The sequence below is a fragment of the Adiantum capillus-veneris genome, chromosome 30 (assembly GCF_014529385.1).
Source record: "Adiantum capillus-veneris isolate H3 chromosome 30, ASM1452938v2, whole genome shotgun sequence".
Taxonomy (NCBI): domain Eukaryota; kingdom Viridiplantae; phylum Streptophyta; class Polypodiopsida; order Polypodiales; family Pteridaceae; genus Adiantum; species Adiantum capillus-veneris.
In genome coordinates, this window is record NC_140960.1 from 53,300,192 (window position 1) to 53,327,045 (window position 26,854).

The following is a 26,854-nucleotide window of genomic DNA, read 5'->3' on the forward strand; positions in this document are numbered from 1 at the left end:
ACCATCGTTTCTTGTCTGCGTTCTCGAAAGATCAAAGATAAAATCCATAGCAATACTTTCCCATGATTTATCTGGAATAGGTAGTGGTTGCAATAACCCTAGTGTCTTTTGCCTGTCAAACTTGACCTTCTGGCATATTAGGCATTCTCGCACAAAGGCATCCACATCTCTTCTCAATGTAGGCCAGTAGAAGAACGTCTCAACCGCTTTAACTGTAGCAGCGATACCACGATGCCGTGCATACGGTGGGACATGACTCTCTTCCATAACTTTACGTCGCAATGGCTTTGTGACACACAATCTGCCATGCATCATGATGAACCCATCTTTGAGAAGATAGTGTTCATGACGTTGTCCATCCATTAGCTGCTCGAAGACCCTTGCAAAATTCTCATCGTTTGCATACTGTTCCCTCATATCATCAAGTTCATGATGATAAGGAATTGACACAGCTGAAATTTGTGGCTTCCTTGACAAGGCATCAGCCACAACGTTCTTCTTGCCTTCCACATGTACAATCTGAAAGTGGAACATGGACAAGATATTTGCCCATCGCAAATGCTTCTCAGATAACATTGCCTGTGTCAAGAAGTATCGCAAGGTCTGATGGTCCGTTTGGACAACAAAGTCTGCACCTGGCAGGTAGTGTTTCCGACTTAAGAGCGCATGAATCGCGGCCTGCAGTTCTTTTTCATAGACTTGCATAGTCTTTTCTGGCCCTTGCAAGATTGTTAGGTGGAGCGGAATGAATGTTGTATTGTCTCAAGATTAGTGATCTTTATTGCTCAAGGTTCCTTTTAGTTCTTTAGGGAAAGAGAGAGCTTTCCGTCTTATGGAGAGTGTTGTGGTCACGAACAAAGTGAGTGGATGTTGTGCGTGCAAATGAATGAGACTGAGAGAAGGAGAGAGAAGAGATACGACACCGAGAGGTTGTAAAACCCTCCTCCGAATGCCCCACTCTCGTCGGCGAGAGTGGTCTACTTTGATTGCACAAAGGTGTACGATGCGTATGCAATGGACTGATGCAATGGGACTATGCCGAGGACGATGACGGTGATGACGACGGCGACTTGATGGCTGAAATCTGGGTTCTTCTATTCGCTGAATTCGGGGACTGTTTCGGTGGCTGAAAATGACTGTTTTGGCTGTGTTTTTATGGCTGAAAATGGGGGAACATCTGCAACCAACTTGGGGGCTGATCTGCTTCCGTGTCTAAGGCTGAAACTGCGAGTATTTGCTGCGGCAAGGGGCTGAAACCAAAAACGCTGGCTGGATCCTGCTACTAGCCAAAAACGATAGGCTGATTTGGCTCTACAATCCAAAAACGCTGGTTGGGCTGGAAAACGCTAGGGGAACTTGATGGATCTGCTGGTGATGGCAGGGATCTGCAAACGCTAGGGGCTGACGATGGATGGCGATGGCTTACTGAAGAAGGTATCGCCAAGGATGGTGTCAGGATGCAAAAACGCTAGGGGGGTCATGAGGGGGGGGTACTGCTGAGAACTTGCCTGTTGAGCGGGAAGCTCCTGCTGCCTTTTCTGCGAGAAAGTGTGAACTTTGGTTTGCTTATATATTAACTTAGCAAAATTGCCCTACCTACTTTTGTAGGAAAGTCTCTTAAAATAATAAGTGAAAATAACCAAAAATAGGAAAATAGGCTAAATGTATTGGAAAATTCCCCTAATTGATGCGAATGGATTCTGATGGGAATTCCGATGATCATGTTGTGTGCAACCGGAGGATATGCATCTATGCTAAGTGACTGTGCATGCATGGTCTACGAATAGACTCACAAAAGTGCCAGATCACTGCTAATCTAGACTTGACTCAACTGACTGAACCCTGTTGTGGTGTAGCTTGTCCACAGACACATAGGGTTGGGATGGGTCACGTGACATCCCCTCCTTTTCAAAGTGAGGTACTGATACCGAACTGTATGGCGTCGAGGGAGATCGCCAACAGCATCCGGAATCCTGGAAGGGACTCTTCGCCGGCCCACTTTGATGTGTGGGTTGTGCGGTACTTGAACTTCATAAAGGTCTGCAACGCTTGCTTCTTTGGGCCGCGCCGAAAGCGACACAAAGTCTTCTGAATCTCCTTTCTTGCTTCAACTTCGTTGAGAGTCCTGCTTCTTTTGTCTTCAAGAATCTCCATGGCTGAAAATTCCTGAAACAATCTCCAACACAAAACCATGAACATACCTATTCCATGTAAAGTGAAGGAAAAAAATCTTGTCTTCTCTAAAGACTGTGTATGCAATGGAGATGAACATAGAGATGGAGTGACAACCTGTTCATCAAACACATGCAAACAATGAGATCGAATCTTTTCTGTTTGATCGAAATCAATCAACTGTGGCAAATCACAATGGAAATGCCCATGCTTTGTGCTCATACTTTTATGTGCTCGTTCTGAAACTGTGTCATGCCAAGGAAGAGACATGGAATGCGACTTACTGACATACATACTTTTCAACTTTTCATGAAAAATCCGCATACATTCGTGCTCATCCATGAGAGAAACGTGCTCAACATACAGTATGTTATGCCTAGGAAAAGGGATCACATTACGATGCTGACTAAAATACAGGAAACCTTCACGAATGAAACACTCGAACAATGTGTGCATATTAATCATGCGAACACATTATACTTCCTGTGATGGTTCTTTGGACCAAGGCTCGAGAGCCAAGATCGGTTCTTCGGGATCTATCGAATCTTCTAGTGGGGGATCTGTGGACCTCGACTCGAAAGCCAAGATCGCTTCTTCGTGATTGATCGATTCGACAACGAGGTTAGCTTCGCTAGTAAAAGCATCAACTAACACATCATCCTGGTGAACAATCACATCTTCTTCATGCAACTCATCATGCTTGTCTTTTTCATCCAAATCATCATGCTTATCATTGTGCTTCAAATCATCATGCAAATCATTATCATTCAATTCATCATGATTCACACAGTCATGCAAATCCTGTGTGTCATGCTGTGGAGAAGTAGAGAATGAGAAAGTCTCCTTTTCCTGCTCTTGTGCTCTTGTGCGAACTGCGCCTGCACAATAGAAAAGAGTCGCAAGAACTCTTTCATGTGTTGGTCGCTCTTTTCTTTTTGTGCTTTGATCTTGCGATCAAAATCTGCTTGTCTTGCTTTGCTCTCGCGCGCTATGGCTACCATTCTTTCTTGGTACTTACGCTCGATGGCTACCATGTCTTCTTCGTAGGCTTTCCTGTCTGCTTCTCTTTCTTGTTCCAACTCCTCCATAGGAGTTAGTGCAATCTTTGTCGTAGATGAAAAAGGGGGAGGGTCGGAAAAACCTCCTGGTGGGGAAAATTCTTCTTCGCCTCTCTCATGCTCATCACCTCCAAGCGAAGTATCCATTCCGCTTCGAGTGATGACCATTCTGCAATCGTGGGTTCTTGTGGGTCTTGGGGTCTTGGGTTCTTAAGTTCACGAGGAACTTGGGTTCTTGGGGGTCCTTGATTCGTGAGAATCTTGGGGTCTTGAGGATCTTGAGGTTTTTGAGGGTTTTCTTTCGCTTGCAAATTGCGTTGGAGAAGGATCTTCTCTTCACCCGAGTTCTACCCTTTTTTGCGGCGGGCGCACCCCTTGGCGGCCTTGCGCTCACACCAAGGTTGCTTTTTCCCACCTCACGTCGATTGGCCGGTTGCTAAGTGCACGGTCCGCTCTCAATGAGTGAAAAGAGACACAAGGGGAGGCTGGACAAGCCCTTCTTTCTTGGGATTCCTGTCACTCTTCAACAAAACACGATTAGGAATCGCCACGCCCAAGTAAACTTGGGTTCGTGCGATCGCAACAAGCAAAAAAATTCTTGTGGTTCTTGTGGTTCTTTCCTTGAGTAATGCAGAACACTTCCAAAGCTCTGATACCAATGTTAGGTGCAACGGAATGAATGTTGTATTTTCTCAAGATTAGTGATATTTATTGCTCAAGGTTCCTTTTAGTTCTTTAGGGAAAGAGAGAGCTTTCCGTCTTATGGAGAGTGCTGTGGTCACGAACAAAGTGAGTGGATGTTGTGCGTGCAAATGAATGAGACTGAGAGAAGGAGAGAGAAGAGATACGACACCGAGAGGTTGTAAAACCCTCCTCCGAAGGCCCCACTCTCGTCAGCGAGAGTGGTCTACTTTGATTGCACAAAGGTGTACGATGCGTATGCAATGGACTGATGCAATGGGACTATGCCGACGACGACGATGGTGATGACGACGGCGACTTGATGGCTGAAATCTGGGTTCTTCTATTCACTGAATTCGGGGACTGTTTCGGTGGCTGAAAATGACTGTTTTGGCTGCGTTTTTATGGCTGAAAATGGGGAACATCTGCAACCAACTTGGGGGCTGATCTGCTTCCGTGTCTAAGGCTGAAACTGCGAGTTTTTGCTGCGGCAAGGGGCTGAAACCAAAAACGCTGGCTGGATCCTGCTGCTAGCCAAAAACGATAGGCTGATTTGGCTCTGCAATCCAAAAACGCTGGTTGGGCTGTATGGGGAAAACGCTAGGGGAACTTGATGGATCCGCTGGCGATGGCAGGGATCTGCAAACGCTAGGGGCTGACGATGGATGGCGATGGCTTGCTGAAGAAGGTATCGCCAAGGATGGTGTCAGGATGCAAAAACGCTAGGGGGGTCATGAGGGGGGGGGATACTGCTCTTCTGCCAGAAAGTGTGAACTTTGGTTTGCTTATATATTAACTTAGCAAAATTGCCCTACTTACTTTTGTAGGAAAGTCACTTAAAATAATAAGTGAAAATAACCAAAAATAGGAAAATAGGCTAAATGCACTGGAAAATTCTCCTAACTAATGCTAATGGATTTTGATGGGAATTCCGATGATCATGTTGTGTGCAACCTGAGGATATGCATCTATGCTAAGTGACTGGGCATGCACGATCTACGAATAGACTCACAAAAGTGCCAGATCACTGCTAATCTAGACTTGACTTAACTGACTGAACCCTGCTGTGGTGTAGCTTGTCCACGGACACATAGGGTTGGGATGTGTCACGTGACAAAGATTCTACTCTCATAGGCTACTACCCTGCCATCTTGCATTAGCACTGCACCAATGCTACTACCGCAGGCGTCGCACTGGACCACAAATGACTTCCTAAGATCTGGCAACACAATGACTGGATCTGAAGTCATCTTTTCCTTTAAGAGATTAAAAGCTGAAATCTCTTTCTGTGTCCATCTAAAGGTGACTGCCTTCTTTTGAAGAGCATGTAAAGGTGAAGCAATCTCAACGAAATTTCGAATAAACCTTCTGTAATAGGAGCATAGTCCCAAGAAACTTCGGACATCGTGCACCATCTTCAAATCTAGCCATGACTTGATCGCTTCAACTTTTGCAGGATCCATTCTGACACCATCCTTTGAGACAATGTGTCCGAGAAAATGAATCTCTTCCAGAAAAAATTCACTTTTCTTTGCATTGATGAGCAACCTATGGCTGCGTAGCTCTTTGAATACAATGGCCAAGTGATGCCTATGCTCCTCTTCATTCTTTGAGTAGACTATCATGTCGTCAAAGAATGTACCAACAAATTGTTGGTGTGGACGGAAAATTCTGTCCATCATCCTATTGAACGTAGCAGGAGCATTCGTGAGACCAAAGGGCATCGCTAAAAATTCGTAAAGGCCAAATGTTGTTCTAAAAGCAGTCTTGTGCACATGGTTTTCTTGTTCAGTGCACGGTAGTCGATGCACATACGCCATGAGCCATCCTTTTTCTGCACCAACAACACCGGAGAACAGAATGGGGATGAACTGGGTTGAATCAGCCCCTTGTCTAACAACTCTTGTATTGGGCTCATTATCTCTTTCTGCTGAGCCGCACTAACCCTGTACGGAGGCTTATTTGATGGGCTACTGCCTGGCACCAAATCTATCGCATGGTCCTCGGGTCTCTCTGGCGGTAATTGAGACGGTAATGAATCGGAAAAACAGTCACTATACTGTTGTAAAAACATTGACCTTTCTTTATCTAGCACAGATAAATTTGATTCATCACAATCTGACACTTCACGTGCAAAAACCAAGTACGCAGAAAGATGCTTTTTCATTATAGAAGTAATAGCAGAAGCTGATACAGTGGGAATAGACTCCCCTTTAAGCTTTACATCCAGAATGTGAGTCGTTCCCCTGTTCTGTACAGTGATCTTTTTGTTGTAGGCATCCATGATTCCCTGTACACGAAATAACCAAGGAATACCTAACAACACATCACATCCGTCCAGTGGCATGATGTAAAATTCTTCAGCATCTACATAGGACTGGATATGTAGGCACAACTTTCCGATGATGGGTGTCACAGCCTCTGTATGGCCAGGACATGCCAAACCTGCCTCCGCTGTATACCCCATCTCTTCAGGTATGATTCCCAACTTTGAAGCCAACTCTGGGGAAATGAAATTGGCTTTGGCACCCGGATCAAAGAAGATAAGCACTGTTTGATCCCTGACCTTTCCCCATGCTCTGCAAAGCTCACTTGCATCTGAATTTGGCTTGTCGCCCACCATATCTGGCACTAGACCAGCCATGGGTTTCTTTCCTTTCCTGTCCTCCTTGTCTTCAGAATCAGCTGGCCTTTTCTTTGTAGGACAATTGTAAGCAATGTGGCCAGGCTGCTCACAGATAAAGCATTTGTTCTTTGACCTTAGGACCTTCTTTTGCTCTTCCGACTTGCGAGGAAAACGTCTTTTCCATTTCTTTGCTGGTCCCTTTTCTGATTTAGTCGTAGCTGTACCTTTCCCTGCGTTGACTGGCTCCTGAGTCCCTTTTGGAACCTCATTGGGAACGTGCTTCTTCGCTGAATTTTTCTTGGCTGATCCTTCCTTGACGCCAGTATTAAATTCACAATCTTCTCCCTTGAGCAAACCATTGCCAGTGTTTGCTACCTCGATAAGCTACGTCCAAGTAGTGACTTTGGTCTTCGTACAGTACTTTCTCAATCCTTTGGGTAGGCCACAACAGTATTTTTCAATCTGTTCTGTCAATGGCACAAACCTATAGGAAGTTACTGGAAGTAGAGCTTTCCAAAACTTCCGATTGTAGTCATCCAGATTCTCGCAAGTAGCAGCATTAAGTTGGTGTCATTCTGTCGTGACATCTGCTTCAAAGTCATCAGATAACCATGCTGCTGTAAAAATCTGCTTGAAGTAAATCCATGTGGACGGAGCTTGCCCTTGCAACAATAAAGTTGTCCACCATTGTCTCGCATTCCTTGTCAAGAAAGTGGCTGCCTTGCGGACCTTTGAAGCCTCTGTAAAGTTTCCCCCTGCATAGGCCTTGTCAAACTGTTGGAGGAATGAGAGAGCCTTCTTCGTGTCATCAAACCTTGTAAAGGTCGTGAATGTCACACCTTTGCCACCTTCTTTGTACGGAGTTGGCCTCTCCAGCGGCGTTAAGTTGCCATATGGAAGTGACTGAAACATGGGAACACTGTTAGGGTTTATCTGTGTTCCTTGGCCGCTACGTGGAAATGCCATATTTGGCTGTTGATTTGTTATTCCAGCCATACCAAAATTTGCCTGTGGCATCCCAAATTGGCCCTGAGTGCTTTGAAACCCTGGTAGCATGCCCGTGACACTATACATGGGGTTAGGCATCATTGTTTGAGTACCCCCGAACACTGTTTCTGGCGTGTAAAACTGATTTCCAGGTGCATGACCAGCCATGCTCTGGAATACCAATCCACCTCCAAAATAGCCAAGGTGTACTGAAGGTGGTGGGAAGACTTGTTGCATAGCCTGTAGGTTGCTTCCCTGCCCATTAGAATTAGCTATAGACTACTGAAAAGTGGCTGGCTGAACTGGTACAGCTTGAAAGACTGGCATCTCAGACACCTGTTTTTGCACCTTAGGCACAGACTGTGGAGACCGCATATTCTCCGTCAAGTGTACATGTGTTTCCATTGACTCTGCAGTATGAATCACCTGTGCTTGAGCCTTAACAGGCTTTTGAATATGATCCAGTGACCCAAGTTGCTGAGACGAAAGAGGAGGTTGCAGAAAGGCTAAAAACCTCGGGTTCTGCATTACTTGTGTAAACATAGCCATAGCAGTAGCCAATTGGGTCCTGAATATATCATCATCTGTCTGTGGTGGTCTTGAAGACTCACCCACTTCATGTGTTTGTTGACCCTGCGAAGAGGAAACCTCTTCAGTCACATCATCTAGTCTGTCAGCCATAATTGCAATTTCCTGTGTCTGGTCTATGATCCCCTGTGTCTTCAAGCCCAAACTGACCAAGGCTCACTTCTATGGGAAAAAGTGATTTAATCCCGTGGATGGAACCATGAAACCGGCCTGTTCAATCCAAAAAGGGCGGTAGACTTTAGACTTAATCCTTATTTGCTTTCACCCATTTAATTTGTCACCCACTTTACCTGTACTTTCAAGACACAACAAAGGGGAAAGGGATACAGGCTGCTAGAATGCACTTGTATGAGAAGACCGACACCAGATTGGCCCCTAACTTAGGCGCCCCTTTCGGTATTTCTTTATTGTTTAAAAGAGGGAATAAACGCTGTGGTTCCCTACAAGCTGCCCCGCACAAGCTTGGCTGAATTTCAACTGTTCCAGCTTGATTTCGGCAGCATAACTGTACTAGGATCCTTCACAGTCAGTATTCCCACGCATTGAATGACTTTCCCGACGCATACGGGCACTTTGCAAAACGTGGCGAGAATCTGCAGCACGCTGAATTCTCTGTTTTCAGCCCCGAAAATGCACCATATCACATGTACAGCGGTCCCCTCGCGTCCCCGAACCTCCTGGGGGTATTAGGGTCCGTTTAGGGCCAAAACCCTAAACCTGCAAAAATACACAGCAGGCTGTAATTTACTGTTTCGGGCTCCGTTTCGTGTGCCGGTCGCATCAGTAGCAAGCCCTCGAGCTCCTGCACCTGTAGGGCCACTTGCCCTTTGAATCGGACGAGATTTCTGACGTGAAACCTCTCCGAATCCACCTGTACCTACGGGGGATTAGCCGCTAGCTAATCCAGTACCTGTGCAAGAGGCTCTTGCCTCGGCAATCGCGCATGAACCCACACAACTGTACATTGGTCAATTGAAAAGCCCACTAGAGGGGCATAACATACTGCCATAGAGGAGAGAGAGGGCAGTGCGTAGCGTGCAGGGCATCACTCCTGGCACCGCAGTGTACATAAGAGGGAAAGGAAGCACTCCATAGCTCTTAACCTGTGACAAAAACTGCAAATGAGCCCCTCTCTCCTTCAAATTCAGCGCCACCTTCTCTTGCATAAGGAAACTGCACAGAAATGTGCCACTTGGCACATTTACAAGTCATTTCCCGTTTCGGGGTTGCCGCCTAAAAATCTCCTGACCGGTTGCCCAACACTTTGGCTAACCATAGTCCTTGTCCAACCTGAGTGCTCTCTTGCCCTCAGGCCTGGACTCCCTCTGAACAGTTCCACACTAGCTATGCAATGCAGGGCAGTTAGATTTCTCGAGGGGTGTTTCCAAAAAGTGAAAGTAAATAAATAATAAGAAAGAAATCAACAAAAAGGATATATAGTAGTCACACACTTGTGACAAAACTCACATCTTGGATATAAAGCTTAAAGGAGAGTCAGTCCCTATTGTATCTACTTCTGTTATCACTTCTGTAATAAAGAATCATCTTTCTGTGTACTTGATTTTTACACGTGATGTCTCAGATAGTGATCAGTCAAATTTATCTGTGTTAGATAAAGAAAGGTCAGCATTTTTGCCAAAGTTTAGTGACTGTTTTTCTGATTCATTACTGTTGCAATTGCCGCCAGAGACCTGAGGACCATGGGATAGATTTGGTGCCAGGGTGTAGCCCACCAAATAGACCTGCCTACAGGGTTAGCGCGGTGCAGCAGAAAGAGATTATGGACCAAGTTGAGGAGTCATTAGAGAAGGGGCTGATTCAGCCTAGTTCTTCACCCTTTTGCTCCCCAGTGCTCCTAGTGCAGAAGAAGGATGGCTCATGGTGCATGTGTATTGATTACCGTGCGTTGAATAAGAGTACCATCAAGAATAGGTTTCCTATTCCTAGAATTGATGATATTTGTCGATCGTTTAGAGAGTGCTGCAATTTTCAGTAGGATAGACCTTAAGAGTGGGTACCATCAGATTCGTATAAGGCCAGAGGATGTGCACAAGACTGCGTTTAGAACGACATTTGGTCTTTATGAGTTTCTCGTGATGCCGTAGGCTGGCGTTTTTGGACCAAATCAGCCAGCGTTTTTGCATTGGCATTAGCAAGAAGCAGAAGACTCCCAACGTTAGCAGATTATCCACAGCCATACCATTTTTAGCCCTAGCGTTTTTGCATCTGCCAGGCATTTCAGCGTTTTGCAGATCTATCGCGACGGAACCAACACAAGCACCAGCGTTTTCAGTTTTGAGCACTTAGACATCGCAGAACAAGTCCCGAACCTCGCAGATCTCACCTTCCCGCAGCAGATCCTCGCCGCATGGTCAGATCCCTCGAAGTTCGCAGTTTCAGCCCGGAAAATGCAGATTTCAGCATCTGCGTTTTCAGCGCGTCGTCGTGGCATCATCGCCGACATAGAGTCAGAATTCAGCAGATAAAGATTTGCAGATTTCAGCCCTTAGCATTTTCAAATATCAGCCTCGTCGTCGACATCGTCGGCAAGTCCAAGCATTGTAGAGATTTGTGCAATCAATAGTAGACCGCTCTCGCCATACAGAGTGGGGTGTTTGGAGGAGGGTTTTGACAACAGTTTGGTGTCGTATTCTTCTCTCTCTATCTCTCAGTCTCAGCACCTTCATTCACTTTGTTTGTGTCCATTGCACTCTCTCATTAAAGAATAGAAGGAACCTTGAGCACAGTTCAGAGCACTCAGCTTGAGCAAAGTTCATCATTCATTCGGCTGCACCTTACAAGAGCCCTCTCTTGAGGAGTAAGCTTGGGTCGTGCATCCTTTTCTTTCTGTTCTGGGTTGCTCTTTCTTTTCCTACTTCCATTTTTCGAAGTCTGTTCGGCTCTTTGCGTCATGATCTCATCTGTGGGGTAGGTTAGACTGCCAGAGTGAATGGCAAAACCCCGTTTTGCATGACTGATCAACTCCTAAATGGAAGTTGACTTTTGTTCTAAGCAGTGATCTCATATCTTTGTAGGTAGACCCAAGGTAAACCGCTCAATCTGTTCCTTGAACGAGATCTTCTTAAATGAAGAGGCGGGTAGAAAAGAGCTCCAGAATCTCTCGCAATAAGCGTCCACTGTATCCTTCTTGGTCATCCAAAGATGGTTCCAAGCAATTCGTATGTCGCGTTCATACTCTCGAGTCAGCCATGAAGAAATAAAAAGCCTCTTGAATTTCAGCCATTTGACTGGCGCAGTCTTGTTTAATAGAAGCGTGGACCACCAAGTTCGAGCATTCGCCTTAAAGTAAGAGGCAGCTCTCTGAATCTTAGAGTGCTCTGAGTAACGTCCTCCCGTGAAAGCGATGTCAAACTACTGTACAAAAGACAAAGCCTTTGAAGCATCTCTATAACCAGAAAACGTGTCAAATTTAATTGACTGTCCACCTCTTGGACTTTCTTGCTTTTGTCTTCCAGAAAGTCATACTGGTTGGCTTAGTAAAAATTCTTCTTCTTTGCGTAAAAATTGCTGTCATCAGAGTTTGAACTGTCGGTAGACGAGTCCTCTGTAGAACTATCACTCACGGGGCGAGATTTAGACGACTTTGCCTTTTTCTTGCCCTTTCCTAAGCGTTGCTTTTTGCTTCGCTTTTTGCCTTTTCGGTCTTCATCGCTTGAGTCAGATGAGCTAGAAGAACTGTCAGAAGAAGAAGAAGAAGAAGAAGAAGAAGAAGAAGAAGAAGAAGAAGAACCGGATACTCCTTCAAATCGAACACGCTTCTTCTGTTTCTTTGCCTTTTCAAATGTCGATTGACGACCCAAATAACCCGGGAAGTCAGTGCCTTTCTTCTGCTTTTTGTCGTGCTTTTTACCATTATTTTGCGCGTCAAAAAGCTGAGCAATTCGTGCATGAACCACCTCTTCTAATTCTTGCTTTGTGTACATCCTGGGAGTAGGAGGTTTCTTGGGTGGTTCTGTGGTCTGCCGCCATTGCGCGTGCACCTCCTCGAAAGAGGTCTCGCTCATATAATTTTGCAAATTTTGGGTCCTTGCAAAATTGAGCATCATGTTTGTTGCGTCGCCGATCAATCGTTGACGCTCCATCTCTTCGAGCTCCGCTTGAGTAGGTTGAGGTGGGCCATACTCCATGCGTGAATCTTCGTTGTGATCCCTTCCGGCATCTCCAGATGCAGAGGGAGTCGATTGATCTTTGCCTGAAGCCATAGGTGCCGCAGAAAAAAAAATAGGGATCGGATTTCCCGTAGAAGAGAAATCAGCTATGCTCTGATACCACTGTAACAGACTTGGACACTCCAAGTCACGAATCTACCGCGACAGCCCAAATAACCACTTCAAAATAGTTCACAGTTCACAATTTATTCGACACTGGCCCGGCGGAGTTTCATGCCTAGAGATGTTGGCCCCAAAGACTGGAGTCCCTTTCGGTATTTCTTTTTGTATTAATCTGAGTTCAAAGTACAAGAGTGCGGGCAGGCGCTCACACTCAGACTCTACGTCCAGATGCTCTGAGTTGTAAGAGGCCTACCTGCTTATTTATAGATTACAAGGGATGCTTAAAGCAGAGCCCAAAAGCTGAAAATCAAAAGCTTTTAAAATAAAGCAAAAGCCTTCTGCTTTTCACCATCTCTCTCTCTCTCTCTCTCTCTCTAGGGAATAAAGCAAACAAAAGCTCTCTCTCTTTCTTCAATTGCGTAGCAGTACAACTGCCGGAAATCACAGTGCCACGTGTCAGCCCTGCCGTACGACAGTGCCACGTGTCAGCCCTGCCGAAAATCCGCAGCTACGTCAGCATTTTCTACCAAGGTGTCCTCTGCCGCCTAAGCATGACATGTCACCAATTTGTGATAATGCCAATGTGAGAAGTATTCACATAATGTTTGCTTGGGCAACAATTTCACCAGTCCTTTCCACGATTGCGGCAAAGATTGCATAGTCCATGCATGATTTATCATGAAAAGTAGAGGCTGCTTAAGGGACTCCCAAAAGCGAAAGAAAAATTCAATGGTAAGACCGTCTCATCCAGGTGATTTCCACTGACCAAGATGCAACAAACGTGCAACTCAACCTCAATAAAGCTGGCCTTCAATGTCAATATAGGATGTACATATGACAACAGTAGCTGTCTGGCCTGCAAAACCTCACTTGAGGGAGCCTCATGCTGGGCAAAAATCCGCTGAAAATGATCCACCATGGAATCCGCCAATTGACTTTTATTGGTGGTCCATTGCCCAAGATTGTCCTTAACCCTTTTGTTAGGGACAGATTGCCTCGAATGGTGCAAATCTTTAAAAAACTGTTTCGATGAAGAGCCTTTATCCATAAAAGCATATTGTCTCGATCTAACCTTCCATTTTTCAAGTTTCCTCCTGTTATTATGCATCAAAGAGGCTTTAGTTGCACATAATTCCTTCGTTCTGAATCAATAAGCCGTCTAGTATCTGCAAGACTTTCTAAGCTTGACAAGTCGCCTTATCTTCCTGCACTTTATCTCTCACCTGGCAGATGTACCACGAACCATAATCCTTTATGACTGCCTGGATCCGCATGCCAAAACGATACCGGGCCATATCCACACCGATAAACATATGAGAGACAAGTGAAGGAATCACCGCTTCAATCAAGTTTTGGAATGCCTTGTGTGAAAGATATGCATTATTAATATGCAGCAATTGCTTACGGGAAAGCGGGGAATCCACATTCAATGACAAAATGGACCAAGAGCCAAAGAGAAAAATGATCAGATAGAGTAAAGGAACGATCAGTCCTCATATCACATGCAAACATATCATATTGCGGAGTGCTCAATACATACCAACGATCCAATCGTGCTCTATATCCAGAGTGAGCGTAATGAGTAAAAGTATAACCCCTCTTCAAAGAGTGAGTACTGGCCCATTGATCCAAAGCACTTGTGTTACTGACCATAACATCCCAAGAAGAACGTTCAGAGCTCAACATATGCGAGTGGCCAGTTGTATTGTCCGTGTTTGTAGGTGCATTATTAAAATCCCCGCACCAAAAAGCATGCGAACGCCAGGGATATTTGACCAAATCTTGCCAAAGATGACTTCTTTGTGCCGAGGCAGTATAAGCATAAATACCAGCAAATTCCAAATATTCCCTTGCACGAGACATTGAACAACTATCCAACGCCTTGCCCGGTCATTATGGGCCAAAATCGGCTGCAATTCATGTCGCACCATCATTAAAACACCCAAAAAAGAACAAGTACCAGCATAAGCAATCCAGAATCCCGCATAATACGATGATTGACCAATGAAGTTGTGCTGATTATGCTCATGTAAAACCACTATATTTGCTTTATTTGTATTTACATAATGCTAGATTAGCTTCCACTTGTCGTGGTTGCACAATCCGCGCACATTATACATAAAACATCTAAGAGGAGAATGCATCTGAACAGAATTTAGAAGAGAGTCACGAGGCACAATCATCAAGTAGAATTGCCCATAGGTACATCCGCCTCCATAGTAACAGTCAATAAAGCGGATTCCATATGCGTTCCTTGCACGGGATTTTGATGCATCGGCAATGACATAGATGTCGACCCAAGCAGAGCATCTTTATATGGGTGAACCACTACTACACGGTTCAACTAGCGACCTATGATCATGAGATGCAGATGCAGAGGTTCCACTACTTCTCGCATCCAAAGCATGTACATAATTTCTTGAGATAGGCGAAACATTAGGCTTTGCAGTCTTCTTTGGAGTTTGCCAACCATCAGTGGAATCTCCCATTTTGGCTATACCTTTGGTATTAGCCTTTGCAATAGGATGCGCATTAGCCAAGCTCTTAATTTGGTCTTTACCCTGTTTGACATGCATTCTTCCATTAGAATCCCCCATCTTTGGCCTCACAGACGAAGAGGAGGGAGAGGCAATATGAGTTCCAACTGTAGGAACAGCAGGGGGTGGCAATTTCAACAAAAACTCTTGACATTCCGATTGCATATGACCAAATTTGCAACAGCTAAAACATGCACGTGCAAACTTCCCCCATTTGAGTTTGAATGGCCTTTTGCCTATCATTGGATCACTAGAGTCAACCATAATTCCTGACGGCGTCGGCTTATCCGTATCACATAACACACAAAATCTATTGGAATTAGTATCCAAGTTTGGGGGGCGTATCACTTTGCCCAACTGAGCAGCCAGAAGAGGCAAGAAATGCTTCCAAGTCTGTGGAAATCCGACTATTTCCATCCAAACTATGTCGTATCAAACTCTGATTATCTTTAGTAAGCGCCCATGGCAATACATGTGTCATTTTCATGTTGGAAAACAAATGCGACATTTCCAACAATTGCGAACAAGCGTCCATGTTTGCCAGTAATACCTCTTAAAAACCATGGGCACCAAATACACTGCTTGTTTTTTCAACAAAAATCAACCCCATTGACCTACATCTTGTGTCGAGGGCATCTTGCCAGGGAAAAACAAAATAATAACATTCAACGCATGTTGTGCAACTGGATCCATAAGCTGCTGAACCGACATAACCACTTCTGTAGCGGGTTGCTGACCTTCCCATGCATTCCTAACATCCGCAAAATCCTCCGACAAACACTCTTTGATAATGTTTGCGGCATCCATCGAGGAAAGATCAACTCGTTACTTACGCTATATATAGCTTCTTCTGCCATAAATGAACCAACACTGCACCTTCCACCCAAAAAAACCCTACTGCAGATAGAATCCCCTATTTCAAGGAAACACTGGACAAGCACTCACTTTAGTTTTTGATAAACTTTATCTCTTTATTTTTGCACAAAACCACAACTCACTGTACATGCAGCCCAACACTCTTTCAACAAGAGACTGTACAAAGTCACACAACAAATTCCAACTACTGACTTTCTGAAGAACCAACCCTATGTACCAACAAAATACTGTCAGCCAAAACCTGTGCAGGAGGCTACCGTCGAGCAGCGGGCTGTCCTTCTCTTGATGCAAGTTCTACACCACTAATGGGCACTCTTGAGGTTAATGGAGGTGAGGCACAGTAATTACTCTTTACTATGCACAAGCAAGTTGTCTAAAGGATGACTACCATGAGGCTATAAATTGCACTTTTCTGTATCGGTGAAGTTTCTTCTTTTCCTGGATCCTATCTGTTTATATATGTGCGCAAGGTTTTAGAGCTTACACATTGGGATATTCTTATAGGCTGTACTGAGGTTAGAATTTTCGTATCCAGCTACTCACAATTGCTTGTCTGTTGAAGGAACAAAGTAGGCGGGCAATTGAAAAAGTAAACAAAGATTTGGAGTTCTTGACCTACAATCCTCTGCGAGATCTGCAAGAAGATGTGCCACAGAAAAGGCCAAAGAAGAAGGCAAAGATGGAGAAACAAAGCACTTAAGGTGCTGTTCGTAATCTTGTAAAAACTCTTCTGTATTAAAAGCATCATTTGTAAAACTTTTCAAAGGTTTGTATTATCAGCCCTACCTAATTTCCAAAAAATGGAAAGGTTGTGTTACTGGCTGGCTGTTGGTAATTTGCATCTTATTCATATCATGGTGAAAAGGTCGTCTTGTTAGTGTTTGCCTTCGTTTGTCGTCAAGACCATTGGCTTGTTTCTGTCGGCTTGATCTGTGGCATCAACTACTTCAAGCAAGAGGGTTACAATTGTCTTCTTTTCTTTCATTTTGCTTTGGTGCTGATAATACAAGGTTAATCTTGTTCATCATTATCCTCATTTGTTCAATATTGTCGAGATTTGTAAGCAAAGGGATTGCGACAGATGCGTCAGCAAAATTTTTCAGATTGGTTTTCCTGTTTTCAGAAGAGGTAATTGAAATTATTTGTCTTTCACCCCACTAGCGTCTCAATTCAATGACATTCTTTTTGGATGTCCTCCCTTTGGGTTTTTTTGACAGCAAGAAACTACGAAGTGTGTGTTCTCATTACAACTGTTAGGCTATTCTTGACTGGCCCATTGGCAATTGGAGATCAATTACTAGACTTTGTCTACAGTTTGGTAGAATGTGAAACTTGATTCGCAAGGTTTTTCAGCTGAAATTTGTTATGGCAATCTTGTATTAACAGGTGAAGGTTCACATTGGCATTCCAAAATAATAGAATGAGAGAGAAACCAAAGTCATCTAAGCTTGTGTAATGGAAAGACGCATTGACAAACTAAACTAAAGAAGAATTCAATTGTGCAGATGAAAAAGCATGTTCAATCCATGTCGGAATCAAAAAATTTCAAATGTCTGCCTAACTCTCTTCTCTTGGAAGGCTTCTTTTTGAAAGCCAAAAAGGAGGAGCTCTCTTGCCAATGAATTTGTTGTTCCTTCTATGATTACTTATAACATGTCATCACAACATGAGAGCAAAGGGCAGCATGTAGGTATATACGGTTAGGTGTTTTCCCACCTCAAGTGTAACGCAAGTCTAAGCTGTGCAAAAAGCGCATAGGTAGTAAGCCAAGTTTCAATGTCTTTTTTGATAGAAGTGAATGCTAATGTGTTGAGCCTATCTTCTAATGGGTCTTTAAAAAATGGATTCAAGTGGAATAAAAAAACAAGTGTCTCCACAATATGTGCCCCTACAGAAATTTGATTTTGCATGGACATGAAGGCCTTTGTCAGAGTGGCATCGCTAAAATCGTGGGTTTGGTTTGGATTCTTTGCGTCTCGAAGCCCTGCATACATTGCAATCACAGAGAGGGCTTCATCTTGATGCGAGTCTGAAAGCATGTGCAATGTTATTTAGAAACAAGAACTCAACCCCCTCGTGGATGTAGTATAATTTGAGGTCCTCAATCTCCTCAATTGCTACTTTCCCTTCCATCATCACGTCTTCCTCTTGATTGGGCGGTGCATCACCTAGTAGCACCAAGGCCTTAAAGGCCTCCTCTTGCTCTATCAAAGTCTCCTCTTTTGCGTTGACCTCATGAAGAAGATTGGATGCATCGTGTTCTGATCCCTCTGCTTCTTTGGCCATGCCTTCGCCTTTGCTCTTGTTGATGCCCTTAAGGACCATCATGGAAAAGCCATGTCATGCTTGTTGCCGATGTTTTCTGCGGCTAGATTGATAATGGTGTTGTTGTCTACATGTAGTCCCTCTCTCTTAGTCCCTTTGCAGCAATCTAAAGTGGAATTTCTTGTCATCTTGGAAGGAGTCCTTGAGAAAATCAACAAAACCCCATGAATTGTCTTCTCCCATAAAGTTGATTGCGTACTCTGACATGTATGTCTCCATATAGATTGTGATCTCTTGGAAGAAGTCTACATGGAGATGTGTGGTGGCCTCCATGTCACTTGAACCCTCAGACACAGAGATGAGCTTTTCATCAAGTGGAGGAGGCCAATTTTCTCCATTTGTGCAATTAGTGCATTATGGGGGTTATGGCTCAGGCGTGCTAGTGAGCTACGTGTGCATGTGACGAGCAGAAGAGCAAGGCTTCAAGAGCAAGAGATAAGAGCAAGGCTTCAAGAGTGATGGGCTGAAGTGACTTAAAAATGATTTCAAATGACTTTAAATTCGCTCATATACGAGTTTTAAGAAACTTTACAAACATCACACACGAGGGAAATAGTTTTGGCCTATCCGAAATAGCCCAAGCCCACTACACTCATCCATTAATCACAGTAGAAATTACATCGAAATTTTACAAATATGCACTTCGAAAAAGAAATTTCCTTGCACATTAAGTAGCTCTCCTTTTGCTTGTGCATAGAGATCCCATCTATAAGAAAAGTGTAGTCACCCCTTATTTCTAATGGAAGGGCCAAGTATTCTTGAAGGTTTGCTAAGGTCTAATCATCATTAACATCGATATTTCAAGTATCATCTCTTTTCACCCAAACATGTAGCTCCACCTGCTTCACATTCACCATGTCGAAATCCAAAGCCTCCCATTTTCCACCCGAGTTTCCAATGTATGTAGGGGAAGACAATAGAGACATGCTGTTTGGCTATGTGTACCGAACCACCAACTTCTCGACCATCACCATGCATGTGATGGTGTCACCCTTGTGGTGACTCCCAAGCATCTGCAAGAATGGAGGCTATTACCCCTCCCTCCTTTGCAATCCACGTAGTTGGTGTGCGATGCACATCACCTACATTTAAAAAAAAAACATAGCCGTGTGCAAAGGCATGAAAATAGTGATGGTTGCGCGATGCGACCCCTATGTACGCCATTGCATTGCCGATGTCATTCTCAAACCTTTTGACTAAAAAATATCGCTAATGCATTGTTCCATATTGGTTGTTCTAGGCCAGCACGGGTAGGTGCAGGTGTTGACTTCCACAGTCCCCATCCATTGATGAGGGAACCAAGTTCCGGCATAGAAAAAGACCTCTCTTCATGAGCTCGGATGCACTACAACATGAGTAGGTGACTTTTCCAAAGTCAAAATGGTGCACCTTAAAGGATTTTGTGAGAGCTTCCAAAGGCTCCCATTTTACGAAGGTTGATGGAAATGTATGCATGATCAGCATGAGAGCGATCATATAGAAAAAGAGCATAAGAATAGACAAGAGATGATGAAAAAAGAGCCCAAGCATAGACAAGAGGCGATGAAGGGAAGAAAAAACCAAGACATATGAATTAGAAAGGGAGACTTACAATTTGCACAAAAGTGTTGGTTATCTTCCTATGCAAGCTGCATTTGCACCACTTTGTAAACATGTTGAATCTTCATCATTTTACTTTCATCATTGGATTGTTTACAGTCACAATGTGGCCTTTTCAATGATGGCTTTGCAGCACAATGTGCCGATCTCAGAGACCTTGTGTGCTCCTCTTATGCTTGTGCTTGGTCACATCATCAACTGCATCTAATTTGCATACATTGTGGTGGTTCAATGACCATCTTCGCATTAGCCATTTACTAGTGCAGAAAGCCTCAATTCTTAACCGAGGTCTACGGTTCATGGTGGCGGAAAAATAGTGGTTTTTTGGACATGGAAAAGGAGAAGAGAATTCACATGTGCTTGATGTTACCCTAAACTGCAAGCATATGTGAGAGCTTCACAAGTCTTCTAAGAGGAAAGAAAGGGAATCTAGGAGAAAAAGATGGTAGGAGGGAAAGGAGCTATGTAGAGAGCATGTGGGGTGCATGCGAAGCTCTCCATAGTTGGTTTTTGGTGCAACATATGGGATCTAAGCTTGGAAGAGGAGGGAGAGGGAGAAAGGGATGTAGCTTTGGAAGAGAGAGAGAGCGAGGTAAAGTGATAGGAGGGAGGGTAAAGAGCCTTCAATGAGAAGTAATGATAGTAAGGCATTTTTCCACTTTTTGAGGGTGGCCATTGATGAATACAACAAGAGGACCCTATAAAAAATGGGAAATTTGTTAAAAATATTTTCTCATTTTTCAGTCAATTTACAAAATGGAAAAAGCCTAATGCCTAAACTTGTAAGTTTGACCCCTAATATTTAGACTCTTACAAACCAACATTTTTTGCACACATGGCACTCCCCCATTGGCTATTTCTTAATCACTTTGATTAAGCTTGGGAAAATTAAAGGCCTAAGAAGACTCCAGTGAGGCCCTAAGGAAACTGCCCACTAATTTCCCAGCTTTTTGGTTGACCCCTAATTGCTTGAGTGATGGAGGACCTTTTACAACTTTTCTCCCTTTTCCTTAGCTTAGGGCGAATGTATGTGGTTCTCCATAGTTTTAGTATTGCTACCACAACATGATGAACACAATTATAGGGTCATCTTTAGACCGTTTTGTGCATTGAACAATCCGTCAAGATTCTTCAAAGTTCTCCCTTACATGGTGACAAATTCTCTTTTAAGGGAGCTGTAAAATGCCATTTCGTGATCGTTTTAAGGACATTTTTGTCCCTAAATTTTTTGAAGAATCCCCTAAAGTAATTTCTACCTGCTTATAAATGTTCCTAAACCCTTCAGAAATCTTAGGCTTGTAAATGTTCCTAAGCCCTTTGACATCTTAAGCTTGGACATTGCCATTTATGATGAATCCATCTCACATTTTGGGATGATGCAAACTTTTTTCTCTCTAGTTTAAAGACAATAGAATGCCTCTAGCTTCACTAGATTTCGCAAGATTGACATTTCCATTTACATTTACAGTTCGATTTAGGTATTATGGATTATTCTCTCTGTCTCTCTCTCTCTCTCTCTCTCTCTCTCTCTCTCTCTCCTCCCTAAAAGAGAAAATCATAATTTTCAGCCTCATAGAATGAGCTTATTTTAACTTCCTCAGGCATCTTAGGATGTCAAGAAATCAATGCGATTCATAAAAATCAATGGTTCCCTTACCAAAATATAATTTGGGTTGACACTTATGCTTTTGTTCCTAGTGAACATCGATGCTCTCCTCCTTCAGAGGGGATGGAGGGGGTGGCTCATCTCATCTAGGTGTATAGACTTTCTTATTTTAACTTCCTTATATGTCTTAGGATATCAAGAAATAAATTCATTTTATAAAAGCCAATGGGGCCCTTATGAAAGTACAACTTTTTTGACACATGCTTTTGTGCCCACTGAACGTCGATGTTCGCCTTCAAAGGGGATGGAGGGGGTGGCTCATCTCGTCTAGGTGGACAAACTTGCTCCATAACTTGACAAAAGTGGGGTGGGATCTCCACCTTCTTCAAATGGCAGTTGTAGTAGAGTGAACTGCACATGCCAACTACAAGAGATAAGGGAGAGAGATTGATGGTTTGTTTCATCCAATCACTCTTGTAGTGAAACATGAAGATCTTCTCTCATGTCAACCGTCTTGTTGATACGCTGATGTGGTAGTCACCTTTTGAGGCCGTATCATGGGTGATTGGTCATAGAATTCAATGATTGCCACACCTACTTGACCTTGATCTCCTCTTGCCTCCAACTGTAAAGCTTCCCTCCATTGATTGCTATTGAGCATTTGATTTGGACACTTCTAATGTGCTCCAGTGGAGGTAGGTTGATGACTCCACGTGCTCATGACCTTGGGTTTTCAGCTATCCAACAATCCATGCCAAAACCTTGCCGAGTCGGTGACCCCTCAGGCTTCAATCCAATTACTAACTGCTCTGGTAATGAGCACATAAGTGCCGCATTATAGGCTAGTTGTTGAGTAAGGGGACATGCATCCATGTGGAAATCGCTTTTTGGTTGGCCGAAGGCCAAGGAGCTTGGGATTAGACTCCACCACCAATTGGCTCAACGCTTCCCTTCCACTTGCTACAGCTCCCACCTTGACCTTTACATGTGTCTCCCTCCTCTTCATTGACGTCATAGTCACCACTCAATGTGCTCCAAAGTCAAGACTCCAGCCATGACTGACCTGAATTGCTTGCAGTGCGGAGGCCAAAGGGGCCTTGTGTCTCTTATGGTGTGCACATGGTGCCGTTCAGCCATACGTTTGGCCAAAAAGCACCCTCCACCTCAGCACGCCCCACCACGCCATTGTCCTCAAGGCATCAGCGATAGCATCGTAATGGAGACCCCCCCCCCCCCCCCCCCCCCCCCCCCCCCCCCCCAAATCATGTTCTCAAACATCCTCCTATGTTTGTGAGGTGGGAAGAATCTTGAGTGCACTGCAAAAGATGCAAGGGAAGAAACGTACAACATCGTGAGCCTGTAATCCTTCTGTAGTAAGAAATCAGACTGCAGAGATTTTATTCCTTATTTGAAAAAAATGGATGGAAAGCGTTCCTCTTCCCATCAAGAGAATGTGGAGGTAACCAAATAATACTTTTCCAATATTTTGTCTCCTCTCATATTTAGAAATAAGGATATCACTAATGCAAGAGCAAAATTTCCTCAAGAAAGGAAAAAAACAGTGCCTAAGCACATTGCTGCACTGTTGGAGAGTGGGAGATCAAAGAAACTATTGGAAATTTAAAAAAATTGGTAAATCTCATGGGATTGATGGTGTGCCAAATGAATTTTTTATTGCTTACCAAGATTTCTTGACTCCTTATCTGTTACTCGCCTGACAAGAATTCCTAATTGTAGAAACTCTTTTGTACTTTATTAATGCTGGTGTCGTTAAACTCATTCATAAGAAGGGCTCAAGCGATGACTTGGTTAACTGGAGACCTATCACGTCTAACTTATGTATATAAGATCTTCTCTTTATTCTTAGCTAGGAGACTTAGCCCCCTCATGGACCAATTTATATTGAAAGAACAGAAAGGCTTCATAAAAGGGAGATCCATCCTTGATGCAATCATAGCACTATGAGAAGGAATTAATAATGTTGAAGAATCTAATTTGGAATATCTTTTCTTCAAAAATGATTTGGATAAGGCCTATGATAGAATTGAATGGGAGTTTATCTTACAGAGTTTTCAAGACATGGGAATGGGCAAGTTGTTTATCAGATTTGTGCATTTTTTTTTTTGGGAATGCCTCAACCAGAATTGCAGTGAATGGCACTCTTAATGATTCTATTCCTTTACGTTAGTCCATCAGACAAGGTTATCCCTTGTCTCCTCTACTTTATGCAATCTATTCTGATGCCTTGGGATGGCTTATTAAAGGTTTAATGCTTCCAGGGGAACTGAATGCAATTGACATACCAGGTCCTGTAGATCAATTGTGTCTTCAGCAGTTTACTGATGATACTAATGCTATTGTGAGAAATGATGTTCAATCAATTGAAATTTTTTGGGCTTGTCTTAACATTTATTGCTTGGCTATAGCGACTCTATTATCAATCACTTAAAGACACGGTACATAATCTCCAAAGGATCCTTACCAGCAGTGATTGTGCATGCTAGCTGCAAAGAGATAAAAGGAGGGCATATCTTTAGATTACTAAGGAAAATATGGGATTCAATGTATCCTTTAACCACAAATGGGATTGGGTATTAGAAAGGTTCAAGAAAAAGCTCTTCCTTTGGCAAAACCATCAACCTAATTTATCAGCCAGAGTTTTGTTCTTAATTCACTACTTACTTTCTTCTCTGGTTTTTTTCTTGTCATGCTAGTCTCCCTCTCAATTCCAACTTAACAAGGTCTTCTCCTTGGCAAGAAGGTTACTATGGGAAGGTTCATAAGAATTGTATAGAGTGCCAAAAGTTTCCTAGAATGTTTGTTGCAACCCTAAAGAACAGGGAGGACCGGGCATCATTAATCTTACATATATGTCTATTAAGCGAGCTAGCAAATGGGTGATGAGAGCTTCCTCCTCCTCGGACTTCTAGGCTCTATTTATCAAAAGAAGGACTAAACATTTTCACTCGCAGGGATATAGAGCATGGTCATATCGTTCTCTCCAAGAGTTACTAACATCAAATGATAATTTCACCCCTAGAGGGTCTGCTCTTGTTTGCAGGTTGTGGAATTCTTGGATCAAGCTAAACGTCTGTCTCCCCCAGAAGCTTGCAGATACTCATACAACTTTTGGTTAAAAGATTTCATTTGGTTTGGTTGGTTTTGGCTCTCAGAAGAATGGGAACTCTCCAAGAAGGGCCATAAATGTTTTAAAGTCAGTATCAAGTTCTGAAAGATGTATACAAAGATGGTTTTTTTCAAGTGTATGACATCTCCAAAGGCTGTGCAATAATGATTAATGAGAGATGTCAAGTCTTCACAAGAAAGCTCCAACAGTGCTCTAAGAGTAATCATCTTTCCCTCTCACAAATTTTTCTTCAATGTATCTGCATAATACTGTCTCTCTCAAGATGGATCCAAAGTTAGTGAACAACCTAAATAGAAAATGGGGCATACAATGGAAAGCTAAACAATGGAATACAAGTTTAACTGCATATGAGCTTGTCCTATGGCCATCAAGCATAGCTATCTTATGTGATTGATCCTCCATCAAGGAATCTGGACACAGGCAAAGGCAAAGAAGCTAGGATTGCAGATGGAATCTATCCCAGGTGTAAATGTCATGACGAGTCCATAAACCATCTTTTTGTATATTGTAAATATTCAGAACTGAATTACAAAAAGCCTGTAATGTAAAGATGCCATTACTCAATTGGAGATCCCTCCTCCTAGGAGTGTGTAGATTCATGGATGTTGTAACATTTAATGCACTAGTGACGTGTGTAGCGAAAAATGATAACATAGTGAGCATTTCATTAAGAACAAGTTCCAAATGAGCATAGAGAGAGTACTTGATTGGAGAAAGCAGCATAGCATTTACACCTAGATAGTTTGGCATAGACAATACTTGAAAAGAGATAGAAATAGAACAATTGACAATAGTTGAGGACGGATTTACATGGAGCCGGTCCCCTCTCCAAAAAGGTTTTGTATTATAGCTTTTCCATCAAGGGAGACTTTTGTACAATACAATCTTTGTGTTCCTTGACAAAACTCGTTGGTGCAATGAAAATGGAAGCTTCATGCACCAAATTATGCTTGAAAAACACACCTAGTGGGCCTAGCCTCAGTCCCAAGACCTCACACACCTTCAAAGATGGTGAGAGCTAGCAGGGAATGAGGAAAGATTGAGAGGAAAAAGATGTATCTTACGAGAAAGAAGTATTCTCCTCATAATCGCTCTAATAGCATATCTTAGCTTAGTAATTAGCATGGTAAAGGAGATGAGCATCCCATTGAGGCTTGGCTCTTGGTTGGATTTGCATTCCATAGCCAAGAGTTGTTGGTGTAGGCCTCTACTTCTCAATGCTTGGAGTTCTTGCTCAACACATGAGTTGTGTGTGTGTGTGTGTGTGTAGCAAAAATTGGTTAGTCTAAAATGCCAACCTCTCTCTCTTCTTGGTCGACTCGTATTCCCATTTGCTCGTCCCAGCTTCCCATTGGCTCTTGTAGAGCTTATCCAATAACAATTAAGAAGCATAGTTGATAGCCTTGTGACAAGTGTCCCCCCTTTTCCCTTTTGTGAGAGCTTTGGGTAGTTAAAATAATTTATTTAAACTCTCATTGGACCTTTTAGTCTTTTGGCCAATAGGAATCAAGCAAGCCATTGGGTTGCTAGATGCTGGTGGAACCCTTGGTAGACTGTCTCTTCTAGGGAGCTTAATTTCTATTGGTTCTTTTACCAAGCATTTTTAAATTGATTAGACTAATTTTACTCTAGCCTAATTCTCATTGGTCCACCTCTATGGCCATCCAATAGGATTTGAGGGGAGATTGCGGGCATGTGGGCTAGGAGCATGCCATGTGTCCATTATTCCCTTTGTGTAAAGTGAGAGCTTGGGACTGTGTGTGTGTGTGTGTGTGTGTGTGTGTGTGTGTGTGTGTGTGTGTGTTTTTCTCTCTCTTCCCCTACCTTTAGGGCTCACCCCCCTCCTTCCTAGGGATGTGGAAAGACCTTTTAGTCTTCCCATAACCATCCAATTTTTCCCCTTTTGGCCATTGGACTTATTAATTTAGCTTTTGGAACCTTAGCCTATGGAAGTCACAATGGAGTTGAACCTTAGGTCTTTTAAGCTCCATTGATGCACATTGCTCTTTTGCAGATTGTCCCCCTTTGGATCCCTATTTTCCCTCCTTTGGATCCCTACTGAGACCGGTTTGGCATCCTTACCAATATTCTAGCTTTTACTCCCTTGGTACCTCCCTATATTAAATGATGGGTTTAACATGAGAAAATCATTTGGGAGAATTAGATATTAGTTTTTATGACATTACCTATCTCTTAAAATTATAGTCGTCCTCGACTATGAGATAGAGAAGATAAAGCCTAGTCATTAATCCATTTGCTAGCGGGTAGGGGATCCCTATTTTACCCTACGACACCAGAATGGATGACTAGTCCATTTGGTGCTTGAGAGCCTTAGCTGCCGCAAGCATGTCGGCACATT

General features: G+C 43.2%; 1 protein-coding gene across 2 annotated transcripts in view; it reads left to right on the forward strand.

The window, feature by feature from the left end:
• The window catches only part of LOC147417965 (F-box family protein), a 49,391-nt gene extending 32,692 nt beyond the window's left edge, over positions 1-16,699 (forward strand). The window contains exon 4 of one of the 2 annotated variants that reach the window (XM_086507262.1): positions 16,380-16,518. In XM_086507262.1, the coding sequence (XP_086363388.1) occupies positions 16,380-16,381 (2 nt within the window). In that variant the 3' untranslated portion in view covers positions 16,382-16,518. Of the gene's footprint in view, positions 1-16,379 lie in introns of both variants that reach the window. The other variant, XM_086507261.1, reaches the window with a different exon arrangement.
• The last annotated feature ends 10,155 nt before the right edge of the window (positions 16,700-26,854 follow it).